General features: G+C 42.4%; 2 protein-coding genes across 2 annotated transcripts; both read left to right on the forward strand.

The window, feature by feature from the left end:
- Positions 1-9,384: 9,384 nt before the first annotated feature.
- On the forward strand, positions 9,385-9,723 carry F5891DRAFT_1212721 (U3 small nucleolar ribonucleoprotein complex, subunit Mpp10; the record flags this gene model as incomplete). Its single annotated transcript, XM_041369234.1, has 1 exon — positions 9,385-9,723. A coding segment is annotated over one exon (339 nt), but the record flags the coding sequence as incomplete, so codon positions are not given.
- Positions 9,724-12,952: 3,229 nt separating this feature from the next.
- F5891DRAFT_986891 (uncharacterized protein) lies at positions 12,953-14,886 on the forward strand (the record flags this gene model as incomplete). Its single annotated transcript, XM_041377834.1, has 9 exons — positions 12,953-13,541; positions 13,685-13,881; positions 13,934-13,994; positions 14,029-14,084; positions 14,138-14,150; positions 14,246-14,312; positions 14,373-14,379; positions 14,565-14,601; positions 14,807-14,886. 9 exons carry the CDS (start codon positions 12,953-12,955, stop codon positions 14,884-14,886), a joined length of 1,107 nt encoding a protein of 368 aa, XP_041217907.1.
- Positions 14,887-16,039: the final 1,153 nt, after the last annotated feature.

Here is a 16,039-nt window from a genome sequence, read left to right on the forward strand (position 1 = left end):
AAATATGTGCATATATGCACCGTGAATAGTGCTTACTTGTCACAAGAACGGCCGACGGTCGAGTGGGTGGGATCAGCAAATGAATTGAGCCATGAAAAAGCCTAATACTTATCTTGTTAGTGGCCATGAGAAAGTTATGTGTCAGATGATGCCAGGATGGTTGAGGTCAACGGCAAGGTTTTGCTGAGAGGAAGACGAGATGATGGAGGGGAAGAAGAAAGCTGAGATGAAGCGAGTAGGGATGGAATGTCCCAATATTGGTCCGCTGCATATTGACATCATTGCGTGAAGTGATGGTGCGTGCGCAGCTGATGCGCAAGAATGTTCAAACATTGAAATATTGAGCAAAGTCAAGTCAAAGTTGAAAGAATTTCAACATGTTCAACATTTACTGAGCGCATTGTCAAATGTGTATTTGAAACCCATTTGATAATTGATCGAGCGTTGTTGACATATTGTTTACATTTATCGATTTGCGTAGTTATTACAATATTCCTGGCATATATTTTATATCATCGTCATTTGCCGTAGATATCGCTAGGACCGATTTTCACTGGGTCTGAGGGCCAAAACCCGAACCCCGAGACCTGAAAATATGTACACAACATGTCCATTTTTCACTCATTGCACAAATCACCGAGTTTTGAGTGCCAAAACCCAAAACTTGAAACCCAGCGTGCAACATGTAAATTTTTCATTTACATCACACAAATCATTGAGTTACAAGTGCCGAGGTCCGAGACTCGAACCCTGAACCCCGAAAATATGTGCACAACATGTCCATTTTTTACTTGTTGCACAAATCACTGAGTTTCAAGTGCCGAAACCCAAAACTCAAAACCCAGCATGCAACATGTCCATTGTTCAATTATATTACACAAGTCATCGAGTTCCGAGTTCCGAGGGCCGAACCCCGAACCCCGAAAATATGTGCACAACATGTCCATTTTTCACTCACTGTACAAATCACCGAGTTTTGAGTGCTGAAACCCAAAACTCGAAACCCAGCATGCAACATGTTGATTTTTCATTTACATTACTCAAATCATCGAGTTCTGAGTGCTGAGGAGCGAGACCCAAAGCCCGAAACCCAAAATCATATACACAACATGTCCATTTTTCACTCATTTCACAAATCACCAAGTGTCGAGTGTCAAAACCTGAAACCCGGTACTTCAAATGGACACAAATTGTATTTGTATGTATTATCCATTGGTGTAGGGCTCAACTAACCTGGGAAAATATTAAAAACTAAACTAATACAAAATTAATTACAAATATTATTTATAAAAATTATATAAAAATATTAATTATAAAAAGTATTAAAAAATATTAGTTAGATTCTGCTATAGCAATATCCATTAAAGTATTTTCAGCTAATCCTATCACTTGTATTTGTCAGTACTTGGCACTTGGGACTCGGGACTCGGGACTCGGGACTCGGGACTCGGGACTCGGGACTCGGGACTCGGGACTCGGGACTCGGGACTCGGGACTCGGGACTCGGGACTCGGGACTCGGGACTCGGGACTCGGGACTCGGGACTTGGTACTTGGTACTCGGCACTCAGTGATCAGTGGTCAGTGGTACTCAAGACTCGGTAGTTTTTCCCTGATACCTGTGGGTGTGGGTATATCATGGGGTATGGGTGGGGGTAGTGCTACTCATACCCCAGGGTTCACCCACGCTATTCCCTATCGGTACTCAGTACTCTGCACTCGGTGATTGGTGGTCAGTGGTTGGTACTCGAGACTCGGTGGTCAATATAGGCAAATGATAATGAAAAATGACAGTTGTAGTCCACATCAAGGTGAGTGACTTGGTAGTCTTTCCTTGTCATTCAGCAAAACATCAGCAATAATGAAAAAATGAAAGCTGTTATTATGCTTAACTTCCTTACCAAAGGTTGTAGTCCAAGTCCAGGTGAGTGTAGTGGTAGTCTTTTCTTGTCAATTGGTTATCTTGTTACTCATTACGCAGTACTCGGTACATGGTAATTGGTTGACAATAGACATCTTTTATACAAAGTCACATTTATATATGATTCAGGCCGAAAATATCATTACAAATATGTAGGATAGATCGTAAACTACCCAAGGAACCCATACTGCCTACTGCCCTGAGGGTAGGGGGTGGGTAGAAGGGATATAGTGAAAATATGAGTTGACCTAGCATTAAAGTCCTACCACTGCTCAACTAACCATTTTCGATGCTTTGGGTCTTGGAAGTTTCCCACACTCAATTTCTTACCCATTTCACTTCCTCAGTACTCAATTCTTGGTTGATTTGTCTGTAAATTTATGTCTATGATACTTAAGATATTTGAAATGTACCCCAGGTTTCTGATTATGAAGATTCAATGTTTTGAAGGCATGGGCCCCTTATCAGGCGAAATGGCAAGTATACACACTAGCTCACAAACTCCAGCATATTGTGAGCTGATCTTGGTCATAAGAAGCAAGAATATAAGCTATGCTCATTATATATTAAAAGGTTGGATCATGGATGCAAGGGCAAGATACTGAAAATTGTGAAAAAATGTCACAAGTGCAATTGTCTATGCTTTGTTCCTGGAGAAGGATCCTGTGTGTCCTGGGCTGGTTATATGATATATCTACTCTGAATATGCTCAGGAATAGACTCCCTACAGTCCTTGAGGTCCAGCTTTACAGGGAAAAACCCCCAGCAGGTGAACCACCAGAAGAGGGGGAGGTACACTATACAATAAAGGATTACCCTATGGTCCTGAGCTCCTGATACATTGTTTCTATTGTTGAATAGATGATTGAGATATAATTTCAAAGTCTATTCACCTAGAAATGAACACATAGGAACATATTTTGTATTTTTATGTATATATGCAATATCCATTTAAGCACCAAGTCTCAACTACCGATTACCAAGTCCCGACACTTGATAGTTGATAGTCAGTATTCGAGCTCCGAGTGCCAATATTGCCTACCAATATCTCAGTCAAATGATAACCAAACCAAGACCCAAGTTCCAAACCTGACTACCAAATACCAAGTATCAGTACTCGGGACTCGGGACTATTGGCTGGAGTACCCAACTATTGATTCCCAGGTACTGAGAATTAGAACCAAGTACTGAGTACCTGACTACTGATTCTCGGGTACCAAGTATCAGAACCGAGTACCGAGTACCTGACTACTGATTCTTGGGTATTGAGTATCAGAACCAAATACCGAGTACTGATTCCCTTGTACTGAGTACTGAGTAACAAGATAACCAATTGACAAGAAAAAACTACCAATACACTCACCTTGGCTCGGACTACAACTTTTGTTCAGAAACTTAAACATAATAATAACTTTCATTTTTCATCATTGCCGATGTTTCAGATTTCTTTAGCTTATATCTCAGTCAAATGATAACTGATGGACAAGAAAAGACTACCAATACACTCCCCTAGACTCGGACTACAACCTTCAGTAAGGAAGTTAAGTGTAATAACAACTTTCATTTTTCATTATCATTTGCCTATATTGACTACCGACCACCAACTACCAACTACCAACTACCAACTACCGAGTACCGAGTACCGAGCACTGACAAATACAATTCCCAAGTTATTTGAACCCTACACCAATGGATAATACATACAAATACAGAATTCATGTCCATTTGAAGTACTGGGTTTTGGGTTTTGGCACTTGACACTTGGTAATTTGTGCAATGAGTAGATGGGCATGTGGCATACATGTTTTCGGGCTTCGGGTGTCAGGATTCGGCCCTCGGCACTCAATGATCTGTGTAATATAAATGAATAATGAACATGTTGCACACCAGGTTTCAAGTTTCGGGTTTCGGCACTTGAAACTCGATGATTTGTACAACAAGTGAAAAATGGAAATGTTGCATACATATTTTCGGGTCTCAGCCCTCAGCACTCGGAACTCAATGAATTGTGTAATGCACATAAAAAATGGACATGTTGCACACTGGATTTCAAGTTTCACACTTTGGCACTTGAAACTCGGTGATTTGTGCAGTGAGTGAAAAATGGACATGTTGTGTACATATTTTCGGGTCTTGGGCTTCAGGTCTTGGCACTCAGCACTCGATGATTTGTGTAATGTAAATGAAAAACGGACATGTTGCATGCTAGGTATTGAGTTTTGGGTTTTGGCACTCAAATCTTGGTGATTTGTGCAACAAGTGATAAATGGACATGTTGCACACATATTTTCGGGGTTCGGGGTTCAGCCCTCGGCACTCGTAACTCGATGATTTGTGTGATATAAATGAAAAATCAACATGTTGCACACTGGGTTTCAAGTTTCACACTTTGGCAGAACTCAAAGCTGTTGATTTAGATATCACCTGAAACCCGAGCACCCGAATGTCAAATTTTCAGTGCCGAACCCCAAGTGCTGGGTGCCAGGTGTCAGGTGCCAAGTCCTGAAACCCGGAACTCAGGATTTGACATTTGAGATGAACGAAATTTTTTAGACATGTTTGAATTAACCTACGTATATCTATAAACATTTCACTAACCCCTGAACCCTGAAAGATATTTTTGTTGTCTTACATACCGAGTTCTGAGTTCTGGGACCCCCGAACTCCGAAACCCGGCAGTCCACAATTTTGGGATTTGGGGGTTGGTAAAATGTGTATGGATATATGAAAGGTTGATTTAAACATTTTTGAAAGATGTCTCATATCAAATGTCAAGTCCCAAGTTTTGATTTCTGGGTTTTGGGACTCTGGGTTTTGGGACTCAGCACTCCCAAAACCCGGAAATCAAAACTTGGGACTTGACATTTGATATGAGACATCTTTTAAAAATGTGTAAATCAACCCTTCATATATCCATACACATTTTACCAACCCCCGAACCCCGAAATTGTGGACTGCTGGGTTTGGGGGTTTGGGGGTCCCAGAACTCGGAACTCAGTATGTGAGACAACAAAAATATATTTCAAAAATGGGTAAGTCAATGTGTTTGTCACTCAACTCAGTTGTAAATCAAATTTTATTGATCTCCCCAAATTTCCCAAGTCCCCAGTGCCCACCCCCACCCCCACCCCCAACCACCGAGACCCGGCAGTCCATTTCCACTTCAGTCCTCGATTATTGGTCAATGCCACACATGGTTGATTCATGTTTTCGTGCTTAGGGGTTTAGATTTGGTGGTCAATGGTAGGTATATGCATTCATAGTGTACATGTATCCTACATGTTTGATTCGCTGGTGGCTACATCAGCTGTATGTCTTGATGAAACATATCTAGGCTCACCCATATATGTACCCATCTATGTACAATTCCCCCATGTCAGCCCACCCATCTATGTATTATCCCCCATGTTGGCCCACCCGTCTATGCAATACATGCTATGTTGGCCCACCCGTCTATATAATACAGTACATCCTACATTGGCCCACCCATCTATATAATTATACCCCACCTCGGCCCACCTGTCTATGTAATAAATATTTTATTGCACCCTCGGCCCACCCGTCTATCTGATATCCCTTTCGTCGGCCCACCTGTATATGTAATACACCCCACATCAGCCCACCCATCTATGTCATAGTCCCTTACCTTGGCCCACCCATATATGTAATACACCCCTGTCGGCCCGCCCATCTATATAACAATATTTGCCTTACATCTCTCTTCAGCCCAGCTGTCTATAATATCCTACTCTACATATTACCCAGATGGGCCCACCCATCTCTATGAATGATCACATTCCCCTGGCCCATCAGTCAACATCAAGGATATATATATCATTGGCATACATGGGCCCACCCATCTCCATCGGAAATAATATGTTTCCCGGCCCATCTGTCATCATCTAGAATATACACAACATGGGCCCATAATCCACTGGCCTGTCTCATACAGGATATGATGTAGGTCGGGTGGCCCATATAATATGGAATTTGTCACTGAAGGGGCTCGGGGCATGTACTCAGGTAAGGGGTGCAGCGCACAAGTTGAAGCCAAGCCCTTTGGATTTAACCCTTGAGCACGTTCTTAACAGAGGTGGTAGATGCATATTGGCACATATTGAAAGGAAACATGCTCCAGAGGTCATTTTACTGGACCCAGGACTATTCAGTGATGTTATCCGAACTATTCAACACACTTCGGGTTTGGGTCATCACCCTCGGTACAAGGCTTTACATATTGGTCCTACAATAGGGCGGTAGATGAATATCGGCACATATTGAAAGCAAACTTGTTCCTGAGGTCATTCTACCGGACCAGGGACTATTCAGTGACATTATCCGAACCATTCAACACATTTCCGGTTTGGGTCATCACCCTCGGTACAAGGTTTTACATTTTGGTCATACAATAGGGTGGTAGATGAATATTGGCACAGATTGAAAGCAAACTATTTCCAGTGGTCATTCTACTGGACCCGGGACTGTTCAGTGATGTTATCCGCACTATTCAACACACTTCCAATTCACGACATCACCCTTGGTACAAGGTTTTACATTTCAGTCATACAATACATCAGCAAACTATTGATTTCGTCACAGGTGTCACAGACCACACAAGGTTCCACAAGGTGCCACAAGGCATCACAGATCTCACAAACTTCACAAACATATAATAAAATATCACATCAGCAATGTTACTAATGTCTATAGATAATATGAACCAACATAAATATGTGAATTTTAGCAAGTATCCCTATCTTTTGCTAATCATAATCTGACTAAGCTTGTATATCTTGTACACCTTGTACAATTTGTACAAGCTGTATAAAGACTTACTGAAATTACTAGTGTTCTAACCTTATTCTAGTCTCTACTATCCTTAATGTACTATATATTGTTGTAGTATAGTTGTGATATGTGCTATTTGACTTGATTGGACTTCTTATAAATACTAAAATTGTGATATCTCTGGATCATGTGGCCCAAATTTGATGAATGTTGGTTTATATTGAAGCCCTGATTTTTCTTCATAATTTGTGATATAAAGTGAACAAACTGTTGGGAAATCAGATGAGATATATATTAGTCTCTATTGTACAAAATATATTGGCTCACAGTGAAATAGAATATGTAGATATATTAAATAAAGTAGTTGATCATTCAATTACAATTATATCAAGCCACTGTACTAGAATTTATGTAGCAGTAAATAGAATGGTAGTATTGTGGTGTGATAATTGAGTAGACTGACTTAGTGGAATTTTTGCATTTTGTCATGTGACATTGGTATATACCTTCATTATTGTTAGAATATATAAGTGGTCTTGTGGCCTGGTGGTAACAATGCTGCACTTATAATGGCTTAATGTGTTGGGTTCAATTCCTGCCAGTTGCATATTATAATGTGTAAAATTGATCATGTGATGTGACTATAACACACCTTAGTGACATTTCTTTTAGCATTTGTGCTTTGAAATCCACAAGCTCCACAAGCTTCACAGGCTGTACAAGGTGCCCTTGTACACCTTGTACAAGCCTGTAAAGGAGGGACTTCCTTGTGGGTTCTGTGGATCTGTACAAGACCCCTGTAGTTTGCTGATGTAGGGCAGTAGATGAACATCAGCACATATTGAAAGGAAACTATTTCTGGAGGTCATTCTACCAGACTCGGGACTATTCAGTGATGTTATCCGAACTATTAAACACATTTCTGATTCAGGTCATCACCTTTGGTACAAGGCTTTACATTTTGGTCATACAATAGGGCAGGAGATGAATATTGGCACATATTGAAAGGCAACTATTTCCGGAGGTCATTCTACCGGACCCAGGATAATAAATTGATATCTTCCGAACTATTTTATCCGCATCGGGTTTGGTTCATCATTTTCAGCAGTGGATTTCAACCATCAGACCCTTGGGCCCAGCCATGAAATTTGAGACCATCACCTTTTGGCCCATCCGAGAGATTCCACCTCATTACACTGGGCCCAGACATCAATTTATAACACCTCCCTTTGGCCCAACCATGTGATAATTCCATTGTTAGTTGTCACCCATGGGCCCAGCTGTCAATGCCAAGGCATCACAAACATCATGGGCCCACCAGTGTTTTTCAGCCCACAGTTGGATCTGGGCCCATTCAGATAGCCCATCTCACTCGGAAGAATCTCAACTTCAGGTGTCCGTTGTAGAGACTGACATCTCTGTGGCCTTGTAGAGGTCTATTTTCCAATACATGTAGACATGCTAACATTACCCAAATCAGTCCTATCGTATCTGACTCGATATGTACCAAACCCAAAAATCATCGGACATCAGACATCAGATTATTGGACATTGCATTGGGTTTCTCATTGGGTTTCATATCGGACATTGGACATTGCATTGGGTTTCACATTGGACTATCGGATATTGCGCGGACTCGTCCTACCTATGTCCAGTCTCATTCTGCTAGCCTCACTAGGTGCATAGTTACTAGTTTTCACATCCCTAACATTTCGGACCGCATTATTACATGTATTCCCATAGTCCACAGTACATCATGTCTTATTACATAGGACATCGGATCCGAAATATTGTACTACTACTTTCGCCTATAGGGTTCCGGATTTCTATGTATCTACATAAATATTGGACTCCCCATAGCATCATCATCATCCGAGTAGAGGAGAATTGTTCTCTGATGCTTAGGGGTCAAACCCGATATTTCGTAGTTCTTAGTTGATATTGCGAATATCATTGTTCCTTCACCGTCCGCATCCTTCATCGTTATTATTGCACACACCGCTTGCTTTTCCAACACTCACTATTGTGTCACTATTAATTTCCGATAACCCAAACCTGAACCTGACGAACCTGAAACCCAAAACCCAAAAACATCAGACCCGACACTTTTGCATCAGACATCGTAATTATACCTTCAAACATTGTTTCCTGCGCTTGGACTATTGAACCCACATCACTCACTGACCCCTAAAACTATTCCCAGACCACAGACCCCTGGGTCGAACGCACTTGTCTCACCAAGTATAGCAGACTACAACATAAAGATATCAGTTTGGAGCCATCTTTGTATAGCCCCACTCTGTGTTGTATTCCTACACCGTGTAACACAGAAAATATTGTACTGAATTATGTGAGATGGAGACGGAGACGAAGATGAAGATGAAGACGATGAAGGTCATGCTACCATTGAAAGACTGAAGGATGACTTATTTGTGGAGGAAGATGAACCAGATTCCAGTAAGGCCAGTCATATTCTTGTTGGTATCATTTATTCACAACCTGGCTGCAGATATGACTACTTATGAAAAATGTATGGCAGCACTGCAGTTACAGATCAAGGAGCTCGAGGCGGAGAATGTTGCTAAGAAGGACTGGGTATTGATGGGGGAGGCCACGTTGAGATCTCGACCTCAAGATTCTTTGCTGCAAGAAGATTAAGAGTTTGAATGAACAATGAAAGTGGTGCCCGTCATCACTAAAACTGTGGTTCAAGGTCTGGAAGAGCAAATAAAAGCTCGCATAAAGGATGGCCGATTCGACAATGTCGTGCGGATTCACACTATCGATGATAAACCTTTCCTTCCATCACAATTCTTTGAGCTCCAGGACACCAAATTTTCCCAGTCACTTGCTCAAATCTACGAGGATGAGTACGTCATCGCACAGAACAGCAGTACAGGAGGTGACAACAGAGATGGTCAGCTCAAGAAGGAGCACGACAAAATTACAAAACTCTGGGATAGTATATGCAGCAAGCTAGATGCACTTTGCAACATGCATTACACTCCAAAAGCAGTATGTTTTTTGGACCTTACCATTATGTAGACATGACACTGAAATTCCTCAAGTATTTCGTACTTCGCCACACTCGAACCAACTTCAATATTTCAAAAGTCCACTTGCCTCCGACTCAGAGTTTTAATGAACTCTCCTCTCACCATCATCAGTGCATTATTACTATTGTCGACTGACTTACTCGTCGCCCGCCTACCTTGAATTCTCTCATCCCTTTCTTCCTCATCACGACGACTCAAATGATGTGAGTTTTTTTTGCCTTGGTCATGTCAATACTAGATGAAAATGTTCGAAACAGGGCGCATATAACCACTCCAAGTCATTCAACTCAATCTTCTAGTACCTGACATGTCTCACGCCACACCAGTACATTTGTTTTCAGTACTGCTACTCTGATTCACTGATCTGTTGTCAGCCTAGGTTTTGGATCAAGAGGACTTCTGCTTGTTATGGTTTTGGCACCAATAAATACCACAAATGCTGTCAAGCGGTATCATTTTCATTCATTTCATCGTGCTCTATTCTTATTGTTACAGAACTATGACATTGAAGCTTCAAATCTGGTAAGTACTGATCCTATTCCTATTAATGTATGCTCATTTGTGTATTTCATCTATGTTACTGACTGCATGTTGTCCACAAATATGGTCAAAGTCCCTGCAAAGTTCTCTAGCGGCACATTTCATTAGCTGGGCACTGGGGTAGGACAATCCTAGAGGGAGGAGCTGGCACGAATGAGTGTGGTGTAGGGATTCATTTCTGGCTGGGCTGGTAGAGACTGTTTTTACCTTACCTTATGTTGGCACTTTTGTAGCTTACATAAGGAAGTTACCTTTTCACCAGTTTACTATGAGTCTGAGAGATCAGCAAGTTTTTATGATATTTCCTCTACTCTGAGCCTTAAGCCTAGTCCAGAAACCCTTTAGGGTCGAATAGCAGCTAGGTTCTGCAAGACCCAACATTGTTCAGACTCACCATCTGAATTGTTGTACCTTCAGCGGGTAGATTTTATTCCCATGTTTTGCATTGTATGTCATGTTGCAATGCATTGATTTCCATATATTTGCGTCAAAGCCAGCAAAATATCAAAGGGATACACAGTTATATTCAAATTTACAGAATTCTATCCAGTAGTCAATGCATTGAAAAGCATACACCAGCATTGATGCACATTGTTTTTGCAGCTACGGAAAGCACAGATACCGACATGTTATCTACACAATAAGAAGTGTCACAGCCACAGTATATCTGTGTTGCTGCAGGTGGAAACCCGTATGTCCAACTTTCACTGGGCTTCAGATACTGATGTGTGTCTACGCAATATATTTTTACTGGGGCTACAGGCACAGGTGATGCAACTAGTAATACACGCAAACACAGTATATATTTCGACTAGTTCAAAGGGCAAGTAGCAATCTGATCAACTAGATTTTGCAATCCATTCTTTTGCTCTGGAGTCATATTATTGAACCTGTCAATGAGTGTCGTGTGGTAATCCTGATTGTTCTTAACCCACAATTTGGTGTCGATCACTGCACCTGTTCTCCGCTCTTCTAAGGCCCAGCGAAAGAGAATAGCTGTCATTGTGAATAGTGGTCACAACTTCTCGACACTGAGCATGGATACATCTGGCAGGCCAGCCTGAGGTGATGGAGCCGGGTGACCACTAATGTAGTGATGATACTGGTACCTGCTGTCATACAGCAGATATCCGATGTATGCCATGACAGCTGGGTTGCCAAAGGGAATGACAATTGTGCGCCCACTGATCTAACAGCCTTGGAATAAGATCATTGATCTCGAGAGATTGAACACATGACTTACCATGAGCATGACATCAAGAAATATAGAATCATCTGCTGTTAAGTGCAATACTTGATCCCCACAGTTGATAAGATGCGTGACAGCCACCTGATAGGTTTGTAGGTCGAATCTAAAAAACACAAATAATCTTGCAATGTCCTTCATGTCACTTCGGATGGAATCAACTATGTTTGTGAGGCCCTTTTCCTGGGAATGACAAAAGTCTTGGGCCCAGTCACGAAGTTCCGCTTTTCAATCAATCAGTGGTATCATTGAATCGGATGTTTAGGAGGGTGTACCTGACTGATTGTTGATTGCAGTTTCCCAAGACCTTTTCACCATAGAAGCGATTTCTGCTGTTGTAGGTAACAGTGATTCGTTGAAAATGGTAAATCTCATCTGCTCTCAAAGAGCTGATGTAACATCGCCAGTGTTTGAAGGTATAAATGTATAATCCTGAACAGGTTTCTCATCTTTGTCTGAGTCAATGGTAATTTTGGCCTTCATGAGGCACTGGCGGGATGTACGTGATTTAACTTTAGTGACATTGGATCATTCCTGCTTGGGAGCCATGGGAGTTTTATTCGGAATCATGGGCTGGGTGAGCTCGGGCACCATCAGAGCGGGCCATGGCGATGGCTCATTCAAGTTTGGCATGGGGTTATCATTGAAGCTGGGGGCGAAGTGCTGATCTTGCAATGGCCACTCTTTGGGCCATACAGCGCTAAAGGAAGTTGGGATGACTTGGAGACTCAGGGATTGAGGATGCAGGAGCTGATGATGATTAGCTGATGACAGCTGACCCATTGGCATGACAGGTGGTGGCGGGAACAACAAGTGATGTTGATATCCTCTGTGATGATGGTCACGGTAAGGATGATCATGTCCGAGTCCCATCATCATGGTTTGGGGGGGTCACTGCCCACTGGAACCAATAATCCATGGGAGCTGATGATGAGGATTGTGACAAATGGCCCCAGGATGAGTACTACAGCTTGATCCAAAGTTGAAGAACCGATCAACCTTGAGGGCGTCCAATGACACACCCACTGGCGATTCACTGAGGTGTTCAAAATTGGTTAGCAAGTCACTACCATGACAGTCACTGCGGTTGTGCTCGGTGGCAGAGGCTGTGTTCATCAGAGTCATCACAGCAGCGACTCAGCGGATGGTGGAGATAGCTAGCAAGACTCAAATTTGGAATTTACTCATCTTGAACTTTGCCAACCCAGACTCAAGGCAGGCTTGTGCAGCAACACATGAACTTTGTAGTATAAATTGAGTGAATTGATCATGTTCTGTAGCCCTGATAGGAACTGTGCCAAATCCAGTTATGCAATGAACAAACAAAGAGACAAACTCACTCTTCGGACAAGCTATGCTCCCTTGTCCACAAGTAACAACCCTCATTGAGGCACACATCAACATGAGGATGACTGATGGCTACCTCATCTGCCTCTTTGCTATTGTTTTCACCAAGTGTCACCCAAACCAGGTCTGCAAGACCACTTATGCTCAGACGAGCCAAATTCGCGAAATTCGGAAGAAGATCATACACCTTCAACTTATCCATGCAGGAACCCAACCCAATTGGGGCGTAAATATTGGGGACAGCATTCAAGTGGTAGGCCTTCGAGACTTGCTAATCATCACGGATGAGACCCTAATTCAATTCTCGCGTGCAAGGCCCATTCAGCAGACTTTCTTTCTTGTCCGTCTGTGGGACCATCATCTCCTTGGGCTGCCTGATTTTTCAGAGCAGCTCGCCTTTGCAAATGAAGGAGAGATCATAGAGGATTGGTCTGAGTCCCAGTCTGGATTAGACAACACTGACAAGTCATTCAGCAACTCACCTGGAGAAGAGGAGTTGTCGATTGACTCAGATGTTCACTTACAATCATTGTGTTTGATGGTTCACCTTGGGCAGGCTTTCAGCGCACTTTTGGTAGTGCAGCAACACGTTGGAGAATACAAGAGGGTCACTCTTCAATGCAGAGATGCACTCCTTCGGGCAGGTAAACTCCAAGATGCCGTTAAATCATACCAACACATGATGACTTCAAGTGAATCACCAAAGCTGACTGTCTTATTGGTCTAATGGCAAGTCTAGAGCCAGTAATGTACTGCAGGCTACAATTCTCACCTGTATTCCTCTCAGATTTCAAACAGCAATGCAGCACACTGTGCGCTGCCAACAGAGACACCTCCTTCACTGCAAGTGATCACGACAAGGCTATTGACCTATACTCAATGGTGATCGACCTGGATTCTGCATCCAATATATTCTTTGCAAGTTGCAGCGAGGCAAAGTCAAGTAAAATGCTGTGGGAGAATGCGCTCCTTGACACCCGAAAGGTGCGATGACATCCACATTTTCCTAGCTCATGTTGACTTCGGCCATGCATAGGTCACCAAACTCAATCCTTTGTCTCATGTTGGGTACCAGTTATCACACTCAGCACTGCATGGTGCACAACATTATGTTATGAAGAAGCCATCAAGGCCTTCACAATCATGTTGACCAAGTTGGACAATTGCTCCTGAAGCTCATATACGAGGTAAGCCATGGAACACTCCTGCCTTGTCTCAAAATGTCTATATCATTCTGCAGATCTGCGTCAGCAGTACGTCTGTCCATCAGAAGCAGAAGATGCTATTCAAAGAGTGGTTTGGATTGACCTCAGCAATTCCCCCCTTCATCTGCTCGACACCTCTACAGGGATTCTGTGCAACCGAGCACCACAGATAAACTCTTTCAAAACAAGTTCAGAGTACAAGGAGCTTTTGTCAGCCAAGCTGATGCGATTGAAATTGACTTCTGATTGATAATGGTGAGTACTACCTAGTATGTCTGTAAGTTGTAATGTACTATTCCCTACAATGCATCCATGTCACACCCTAATGTTGGCAAGTCTGTGGCAAAAGTTAAGCGACCTCACTGAGAATACTGAATCATCGACAAGCCTCTAAAGGTACCACTGTAGGTTTACAACTCAGTGTGGTGCTATAGGCTCCAAACTGATATCTTTATGTTGTAGGTCATCCAACACCTAGTCTGCTATACTTGCGGAACAAGTGTGTTCGACCCTAAAGGGGAAGCTAGTGCAGCAAAGGTCTAGAAATGAGCACTGAAGGTGCTGCTTAGCGGCCGATGCGAAGTGCAGGAAAGCAGCGGGTGCACATGTGGGAATGAAGCGGCGGCTGATAGCCAAAGGCATGGGAAAATGTGGCTGCAAAGCGGGTGATTCGGATGATAATAGAGATGATAGATAATATGTAGAAATAGATGTCAAGTGGAGCGGTAACGGACACGGTGCGGGTGGTAAATGGATACAGATTGTCAATAGCCACCAACTGTAGGCTAATGGAAGTTGCTACTCCAACGTCTGGGAAACAAGCTCCTGAAAGATATGTACTACTACCACTTAAGTATGATACTAAGCGCTGTCATGTGGAACCAAGCCAATGTGCTACTGAGTAAGGTATGTAAAGCTATATGTTAAATAAAGGTGGTGCAATGTGGAAATGATCTGATATGTAAATATAATCATAGAATAATGTACCGTTGGGTTGGTTAGACATGGACAGATGGTGTGAAACATCGGCCGATGAAGCGCAAGAAAGTGCGGCTAAGTGTGGCTGTGTGTGCACGTGGGAACACTGTGGCTGTCGCATGAAAGTAGCAGCCAATGTGCACGGGTTGCGGGAAAGCTGCGCTTCATATAGTAAAGCAATAGGATGCTGAGGGATACTGCAAAAATAGCCTCTACGAGGCTACAAGGACTTCCAGTCCTACACCACATAAGTAGATGGAAAAGGAAGAGTCCTCTGGTAGTTCGAGTCATGAAGTCTAACTTACCCTGTACTTGAGGCTTCTGTTGCAGCAGTCAATATCATGTACATTGACCTTGAGAGAATTCTGGAAACTGCTTTCATTGAGAATAAGCACACTCAGAAAACATATGACAACTTAGATTTATCACAGTATCATATATAGCCATATTTACCAGGAGAAAAGCATACTAAACCGAGGGAGAATGAGAATAGTTAGCAATGTTGAGAAGAATGCGCTGCCATACCTTGTGTGTTGTGATGGTGCCGTTTCATGACTTTGTGGTGAACTTTAATAGCATTGTACACTAGTGGGGCAACACCAAAGCCACTTCCTGTGAGAAGGTCATGGATGACCTCAGATAACATTTTAATTTAGAAGAAAAAAGAAAGCAGTAAACGATGTTGAGAGGAATGTGCTACCATACCTCATGTGTTGTGATGGTGCCATGTCACAACTTTGTGATGGACTCTTATAGGAATATAAGTTAGATGAGCAGTGCTAGAGCTACTTATCACAGTAATGTCTTGAATAGTGTCATAATTCAACATATAAATAAGGCTATGTATGGACTGGCAAAATTCGCCAAATCAAAATTCAACAAATCAATATTTGGTGTCATGTGACACACAAAGGGTGATCCCAGATTCCTTCTTACACCACACGGTGATACAGTAGACT

Source organism: Suillus fuscotomentosus, assembly GCF_016647785.1.
Source record: "Suillus fuscotomentosus strain FC203 chromosome Unknown F5891scaffold_135, whole genome shotgun sequence".
Taxonomy (NCBI): domain Eukaryota; kingdom Fungi; phylum Basidiomycota; class Agaricomycetes; order Boletales; family Suillaceae; genus Suillus; species Suillus fuscotomentosus.